Below are 8,615 nucleotides of genomic sequence, written 5' to 3'. Positions count from 1 at the left end.
CTCTATGGGAAACATCAATAAAAGAGTGACCAAATGCCTAATCAAGATCTCCCAGCAAATTGTATGGTCGTACCGATTTAATCGGTTCAGTGGCACTATGACTTGGTCTAGCAGATTGAGGAAGTTATTATTAAGTTATATTATGTATCAATTTATCTTGGGATCAAGGGCCACTTGAGAAAGTTCATGGTTCTAGGGGAGAGAGCTTGCCAAGTTACCAAGTTTATTCACCAAATATCCAAATAAAATCCAAGAAAGTCAAAGCTGTCAAAAAGAAAAGAGCAGGGAGGTAGATTCACTGGAAAAATATTAAATGTTGGACAAAGCACTCCTCCTCGCAGGAAAATGAACACTATTCTTTTATTATCATTACTATACTATATTGCTAGGTAATTGCCCGTGTGTTGCAACGGGTACAAGTATTCTAGTATTTTAGCCCGTGATTTACCAGTGTATATTAATATGAAGTGTAAATAAATGTTTAACAAAGCTTGCCCGTAATTAACCTGCCTATATTTTAGGATTTTATTTCGTAATCACTTATTGATTTTCCAAAGAAATCATAAATTTATTTGGTAAGTCAATAAAAGATGAGACAATTAAGGTGGGTTTCAAGGAATGATGTTTGGTGATAGAATGGAAGGTTGGACGAAGCACTCTGGCAGGAAATGGAACACTATTCTTTTTATAAGTAGTAGAGAAGTAATAATAAGTAGTAGAGATATTAGTTCCATCTTAAGCCAAACTTTGTAAGGTTTGATATAATTTATGGATGTGGTTAGATCTCAGTCAACTGAGGCTTAACCAAGTCTCAGTTAAGTGATAGTATATAAGAAGAAAAAAAAGGGGGAAACTAGAAAGGAATTTTTTGTACGAATCTCCATGCAAGGTCAAAGGAATATAGCATCGACTGAGACTTAACGAAGTCTAAGTCAACTGAGACTTAGCAAAACTGATAATTTATATAAAAACATAGAAATATCTGCAATACCAGATACATATAATATGGACAATACATTTTATGAGGGATCAAATGCTATTGATTTACCATTGTGAATGTTGACATTTTTCTAAAAATTTGGTCATACTTCAAAAGAATAAACTTAGAAAAAAACTAATATGTAAAAAAACCCGGAGGGAGTTCATTTTTCTATAAATTTGGCCATACTTCAAAAGAATAAACTCAGTTAAGCAGAAAATAACCTTTTTTTGAGCGTATAAATCAAGTAGGCCTAGTGTCGATGTCGAGAACAGGCTTGGTTTCAGCATGGATGTTTTATGCCAACATCGAGGCTAAATTTCATGTTTTGACCCTTTTTCCAAACTTATTCGAGATCTGACCCTAGTTTGAATTTTTTTTGAGATCTGACCCTTTTGCTACCGCCAAGGACCATGGCGGTAGGGTATAACAGCCTACCGCCAAGGACCCTGGCGGTAGGGTTGCATGCCCTACCGCCCAAAACCTCCTAAGTATTGAACACAATGCGTGCTCGTGCCTACCGCCAAGCACCTTGGCGGTAGGGTTATGCAAGTTACCGCCAACCCGTTTGGTGGTAGCTATGTTTACTACCGCCAAAGTCCCTGGCGGTAGGCTGTTAGAGCACCTCTAGCAGACCCTGCATCCCACCGACCCGCAAAACACGTTTGCAGTTCGTGAAAAAAGGCTTTGCGGGCCGGCACGGACGGCCGCAGATGCAGACCCCGTATAACGGACCCGTATTCGTGTATATTCTTTCCTGTGTCTTCTTCTTCCTCTCGCCTGTGTTCATAGTCAGCTCCCGTCGTCCATGGTAGTCACCGAATCGATCCCAGGAGGCAGCTCCTCCGTTGCCGGATGGATCCAGGAGCTAGCTAGCTATTCCATGGCCGGCTGGATCGAGGATCTTGCTAGCTACTCCCTCAACGTTCGTGGCCGGATGGATCGAGGACCTTGCTAGCTAGCTAGCTTGCTCGTTCGTGGCCGGATGGATCAGGAGCTTGCTAGCTAGCTCGTTCGTGGCCGGGTAGCGGTAAACGGCGAGTTTCCGGCCAGATTCTGGTGAGTTTCGTGGCGGCAGTGGTAAACGGCGAATTTCCGGCGAGATTCCGGCGAGTTCTGTGACGGAAGGTCACCGGAGCACGTGTGCACACGGCGGAATTTCCTTGTCGCGTAGCGTTGACCGGTTTGCAGTTCCCCTTATATTTTGCCTCCAAATCTGCAAAATTAAGGGCCATGGGATGGATTCCCAGGGGCTGCAAATTTTTTACGGGTTTGACCGCTTTTGCGGGTTCTATTCGGGACGTTTTTTGACACCGTGAAACTGCAAACGGGATTTTTGCGGGTTTGACCGCTCTTGCGGGGTCTGCTAGAGATGCTCTTAGACCCTACCACCATGGACTCTGGCGGTAGCAGAAGAGTCAGATCTCGAAATTTTTAACCTAGGGTCAGATCTCAAATAGGTTTCAGAAAAGGGTCAAAACACGAAATTTAGCCAACATCGACAGGGTTTGATGCCTGACGGTGACCTAGATAGGATAATTGGTCATGGATGACGCATCACCATCGTTGCTGCAAGTTGCAGCTGCATAATTTTGACCCATGAGCCTCCACCTTTCTTGACCAGATGAGCAGCTTAGCCGCCACTACAGTCGCCACCTGCCACTCTCTTCTCCCCTTCCCCCGGCCACAGGATCCACTCTCCTACCCTTACTCAAAGTCGCAACTAGCATGGATGCGACGTGGACAGATTGAATCTCACACCATTTTTACATATTATATACACTCTCACTGATCCCATGGCGTGTGCAGTGTGCTATATAAATTAATGGATGCCTCCACCTCAACCGCTCATCTCCCTTGATCAAAGATCAGAGCTCAGGAGCTCGCAGCAATGGAGCCGCAGGCCGAGCCCAAGCCCATCCCGCTGATGACGCCGTACAAGATGGGCGCGTCGCTAGACCTCGCCCACAGGGTGGTGCTGGCTCCTCTCACGCGGCAGCGCTCCTACGGCAACGTGCCGCAGCCGCACGCCGCCGTCTACTACGGGCAGCGCGCCACGCCCGGCGGCATGCTCATCACGGAGGCCACGGGGGTCTCCGACACGGCGCAGGGGTACACCGACACCCCTGGCGTCTGGACGGCGGAGCAGGCCGAGGCGTGGCGGCCCGTCGTCGACGCCGTGCACGCCAAGGGCGCCCTCTTCTTCTGCCAGCTCTGGCACGTCGGCCGCGTGTCGAAGTACGGGTTCCAGCCCGGCGGCGCCGCGCCGGTGTCGAGCACGGAGAGGATGGTCGGGCCGCAGGTCAGGCACGACGGCTCCACCGAGGAGTTCTCGCCGCCGAGGAGGCTGGCGGCGGAGGAGATCCCCATGATCGTCGACGACTTCAGGAAAGCCGCACGCAACGCCATCAACGCCGGTACCTACATGAGAACATATACTGTGTTCTCTTCTGCTTTGCATTTTACACTCTGCTTTCCTCTGCTTTTGATCTAAAACTCTGCTTTCCTCTGCTTTCCTCTGCTCGTTGATGGGCCAGGATTCGACGGCGTCGAGATCCACGGCGGCAACGGGTACCTCATCGAGCAGTTCCTCAAGGACAGCGCCAACGACCGGGACGACAGCTACGGCGGCAACCTGGAAAACCGGTGCCGCTTTGCGCTCGAGGTGGTGGACGCCGTCGCCAAGGAGGTGGGTGCCCACCGCGTGGGCATCCGCCTCTCGCCCTTCATGGACTACATGGACTGCCACGACTCCGACCCACACGCGCTCGGCCTTCACATGGCCACGAAGCTCAATGACCACGGCATCCTTTATCTCCACATGATTGAGCCCCGGATGGCCCTCGTCGACGGCCGGCGCGTGGTCCCGCACCGCCTGCTGCCCTACAGGGAGGCCTTCAAGGGCACCTTTATTGCGAATGGCGGGTACGACCGGGAGGAGGGGGACAAGGCGGTCGCATCGGGGTATGCCGACCTCGTCTCGTTTGGGCGGCTCTTCCTTGCGAACCCAGACCTGCCGAAGAGGCTAGAGCTCAACGCGCCGCTTAACAAGTATAATAGGTTGACGTTTTACATCTCCGATCCCGTCGTCGGCTACACCGACTACCCGTTTCTTCCTTGATGTGTCATTGAACCATGAATAATGATTGATCCATATATTGCCATGTGAAATTCAAACGGAACCTTTTCTTTTTCTCGGCCCTTCCCTTTTCCCCACATGTACAATGTGGCTTTCTTATGTACAATTTTTCCGGCTGTATAGAAGTCGCAAAATTCTGAGTGTTTAAGTTTTGAAAGATTAAATTTGAAAATATTGAAAGATCAAGTTTCAAATTTTCGAATTCCAAAAGTTTGGAAGTGTCAAATTATTGTTGGAAAATCCCAAGGCCTGGCATTTATATAATTTGATTTTACAGGACAATTTAGATGACCCTTGTAGCCTATATGCAATATGCTAGAAAGATATTGTAGTTTTACTATCCATTTCTTAGCAATACACACAGCTCATTTATTCCTGTTCCAGGTATACATCGGTGTTGTCTGCACCAACACAACACAAACTCTCCTTCACAAACTACAAATTCATAACCGGAAATCAGAAATAGCAGTTTTTGCATCTAACCCTATGGAGAAATAATGCTTCATGTAATCTCTCACAAGAGTTTCCCTATACAATGGTTTGTTCTCTTCAGACAACAGCTCCTTGATCGGACCATACATCCTCGTCGAGGCTGGATGGAAATGCGTGCTGAAGAAGAACGCGATCGAGACCCTAGGGGCAGCGTTCTTCGCCAACACCCTATGCTCCACACTCCTGAACCCGTCATTGGAGATCAGCTGCACATTTTTTTAACAAAATACATATAGTTCAAAATGATCAAGCATTGCTTATTTGTTAAACAAACGATTTAGGATTGGATGGACACGATTTATATACCTGTAAGAGATCGCCGATGTTCACAATGAATGCTCCGGGTGTGGGCGTGACATCTACCCAATGGTCCTCGTTGAAGATCTGTAGTCCGCCGACTTCATCTTGGAGGAGTATGGTCAGGAAGCCGGCGTCTGAATGCCGGCTTGTCCCGATGGCTGAGTTCAGGCTGAGGGCAAGGAGGGTAATAGTGGCAGATTAAGATCTGTCCTTGGTCGCACTCCATGTCTGTTAGGTAGCTTGGTTTGAGCCCAAGAGCTTCGGAGAGCAGCTCAAACAAAGTCTTTCCCAATTTATTAACTTGCTCGGTATATTCAAGCAGTGCATCACTGCAAATCAACATTGTAGTCCCAATAGATCAGATCAAGAGTGATTCCAAACTAGTGCCGAGCGATTTTTTATAGAACATCTTTTTGCTGCGAGAAATCGAAAATTCTTCACTTTCCATGGAAAATCTTTTTGCCATGAGTTTTCAGTAAAAAAAATGATGTTCAATAGAAAGTAAAGAAATTTTGATTCCTGGGAGTAAAATTATTTTCTATAGAAAGTAATTTTGTTGCAGAACCTATCCCTGGTCATTTTGTCAATAACAAAGGAAGAATTCACATTAACAACAATACATACTCCTTGCTTGTATAAATTGTACCATCTGTACTAACCGTGGATTGCTACGGTTGTAAAAAGGATGGTTCAACAAGAGGTATTTTGTTGCGTTAGCAGTAGACAAAATGAGTACTACAGTCTCATATGATTGTCAATTACTCCCTCCGTTCGGAATTACTTGTTGTTGAAATGGATGTACCTAGACGTATTTTAGTTCTAGATACATCCATTTCCGAGACAAGTAATTTCGAATGGAGGGAGTACAATTTATGAGAAGAGAATTGCGTGTAATTGGAGTACTACCATGTATCTTAATATGAGACGCTTCTGCAGTTTATCGGTCGCACTCACCGGCAGCTCTCCGGTATGTCGCCGACGTCGGGCGGGTCAGGGGCCATGCGGATGTGGAGCGTGTCACGCCAGTTGGCCACCGGCGACTCGTAGAGGTCGAAGTTGCACTGGTACTTGACCGGCTTGACGGGGTCACGCGAGTAGAGCCGCGCCTTCTCGGTGCCCTCGCCGCCGTCGGCCGCGTGGAACGCCCGCACCGCGTCGGTCGCCGCGGCCATCGCCGCCTCCGGCACGCCGTGGCCTGTCACCTGGAAGAACCCGCACCCTGCCGCGGCCTGGCGGACGGCGGCAACCACGGCCGCGTGGTCGCCGCACCCGAGGTCGATCACCGGGATGGCCCCTGGTTCTTCTTGGCGGCCAGTGCCTAGGACGAGGGTGGTGTCCTGTTTGTCGTGGTGGCCTTCAGGGACGCGGAAGATGCGGGGGACGTGCGTGAGGCCGGAGGCGACGAGGCCGCTGACGCCGGCGAAGGTGGCGTCCAGCGCGCGGAGGTCGGCCGCGCGGTCGTAGGCAACGGGAGAGGAGGCGGACGACTCCGACATGGTTGGTGGCGTGGGTGTCATCGGCTTGGCGGTTCGAGTGCTCTTATCTGCTGTTGCTGCTCGTGCTAAAAATGTGCCGCGACAGCAGCGACGGGGAAGAGACGAAAGGGCCGGCATCAGCGGCGATGGATGCAGGCCACCAACTACGGTGCCTGCTGCTGCGGTGGCTCCCCAATCTTATCCTACGCATTTTGGGATGTAAACCTCAGCGTACACATGGATATTCTTTTTCAAAATTAAACGATCTGCCTATCAATGATAAAAACTACATTTATATTAACGTTTTTGACACTAGTGAACTCTCATAGACACTCTTATATTATGAGACGGAGGGAATACATCAGATCTAACAAAAACAAAACAACAGGAGGCCAAGATAAAACACAAAATTACATGAAAGTCCTCCATAGTCATCGACTCTAGCTGCGATCTCTCACAGCTCGACTTTTCTTCATACATCTCATAAAGAAACCGCAGTAGATCAAACCTGCACAAGCTGAACTCATCTCAAAGGTTTCAAAGAGCCGTATTAGCTGCCCACCCCAATAGGCGAGAATATAAGATCGATTGACACACTATTGACTATTGCCCGGGACACACGCTTGCAAGACAGGTTGTCGAACTGTTGCTTCGTAGTCATACTGTCAGGGAAGACTTCAGGAAAGCAACACGGAACGCAATCAACGCCGGTACGTACATGAGAACATAATATACGCTTCTCTCCTCTGCTTTGCATTTTACACTCTGCTTTCCTCTGCTTTGCAACTCTCTGCTTTGCTCTACACGCCGACGGGCCAGGTTTCGACGGCATGGAGATCCACGGCGGCAACAAGTACCTCCTCGAGCAGTACCTCAAGGACAGTGCCAACGTTGGGGACGACGGCTATGGGGCGGCCTAGAGAACTGATGTCGCTTCGTGCTGGATGTGGTGGTGGCCATCGCCAAGGAGGCCGATGCCCACCACGTGGGCATCCGCCTCTCGCCCCTCATGGACTATATGGACTGCCATGACACCGACCTACAGGCGCCTGGCCTCCACATGGCCTCGAAGCTCAACGACCACGTCATCCTCTACCTCAACATGATCGAGCCCTGTATGGCCCTTGTTGAAGGCCGACTAGTGGTCCCGCACCGGCTGCTGCCCTAAAGGGATGCCTTCAAGGGCACCTTTATCGCGAATGGTGGGTATGACCGGGAGGAAGGGGATAAAGCGGCCACGTTGGGGTACACCGACCTCGTCTCGTTTGGGTGGCTCTTCCTCGCAAACTCAGACCTGCCGAAGAGGCTAGAGCTCAACGCGCGGCTTAACAAGTACAATAGGATGAAGTTCTACATCTCCAATCCCATCGTCGGCTACACCGACTACCCGTTTCTTCCTTGAAGTCTCATTCAACCACGAATAATGATTAATATTGTGTCATTTGTTTTTTTATATATTGTGTCATTTCTACCGTGTATAACATGTCATTGTCTCATTCTCATGTGAATTTCAAACGAAACTTTTTCTCTTTTTACCCGCGTAGGCTTCATGGTACAGGTAGTTTTTTATTGTAAATTTTTTTCGACCGTGAAAATCTCGCAACATTATGGGCGTTTAATTTTGAAAATTGAAAATTGTAAATTTGGAAAGATCAATCTTAAAATTATCATATTCCGAAATTTTGGAAGTGTAAAATTATTTAGGCGACACGAGAGGCGAACCCTAGCCGCCACCAAATCTAGCCACCCTCCTCAGCCTCCTCCCCTAGCAGCCGTCGAGAAATGCACGTGAGGTCATGTCGCTGGCGGGCATCCCCTTGCGTTTTAGTAAATGAATTAGTGCAAAAGGCTTTATGGGGTTAGAGTATCTACAACCGAAACCCCCACTCTCGCCCTATATGTCCGAGCGGATAGCCCGGACATGAGAGAGAGAAGAAAAATCACACCCAACTAGACCACTCATTTCCCCCATATGTCCACATGGTTCAGCACCACTTTCGGCACGTCAACCCAAATCCCACCGACTGCACCAAGACCCCAATTGCAACCACATTTCCCTTTTTCCTCTCTTGTTTTCAATGAGGACATAGCTAAAGGCCAAGGCCAGCGCCCTCCGCCGCTCATGGCCCCGCCCCCTGGATCTAGCGCTAGGGTCGGCGCCCTCCCTCGTTGAAGGCCACACCCAGCGACCGTGTGGTGTGTGTTGATTGGCTGGGTGCACCAGTCGTGT

The 8,615-nt window shown here is 49.1% G+C and overlaps 1 protein-coding gene and 2 pseudogenes across 1 annotated transcript; 2 read left to right on the top strand and 1 right to left on the bottom strand.

The window, feature by feature from the left end:
- The first annotated feature begins 2,686 nt into the window (after positions 1 to 2,686).
- Positions 2,687 to 4,260, top strand: LOC119361802 (putative 12-oxophytodienoate reductase 4). The gene is made up of 2 exons (XM_037626948.1): positions 2,687 to 3,396; positions 3,517 to 4,260. Exons 1-2 carry the CDS (start codon positions 2,871 to 2,873, stop codon positions 4,098 to 4,100), a joined length of 1,110 nt encoding a protein of 369 aa, XP_037482845.1. The 5' UTR covers positions 2,687 to 2,870; the 3' UTR covers positions 4,101 to 4,260.
- A 171-nt stretch (positions 4,261 to 4,431) lies between these two features.
- LOC119361801 lies at positions 4,432 to 6,509 on the bottom strand (annotated as a pseudogene).
- LOC119360250 lies at positions 6,478 to 7,787 on the top strand (annotated as a pseudogene).
- The last annotated feature ends 828 nt before the right edge of the window (positions 7,788 to 8,615 follow it).

This window comes from Triticum dicoccoides, chromosome 2B (assembly GCF_002162155.2).
Source record: "Triticum dicoccoides isolate Atlit2015 ecotype Zavitan chromosome 2B, WEW_v2.0, whole genome shotgun sequence".
Classification (NCBI taxonomy): Eukaryota; Viridiplantae; Streptophyta; class Magnoliopsida; order Poales; family Poaceae; genus Triticum; species Triticum dicoccoides.
The sequence above is the reverse complement of the archived record's forward strand: the minus strand, read 5'-3'. Positions and strand labels throughout refer to the sequence as shown.

What these genes read in the sequence shown, in the direction of transcription:
- LOC119361802 (XM_037626948.1), top strand. Translation starts at nt 2,871, where the DNA reads ATGGAGCCGCAGGCCGAGCCCAAGCCCATCCCGCTGATGACGCCGTAC. An exon ending in ACGCAACGCCATCAACGCCG is followed by an intron (nt 3,397 to 3,516) that starts GTACCTACATGA and finishes TTGATGGGCCAG; the next exon opens with GATTCGACGGCGTCGAGATC.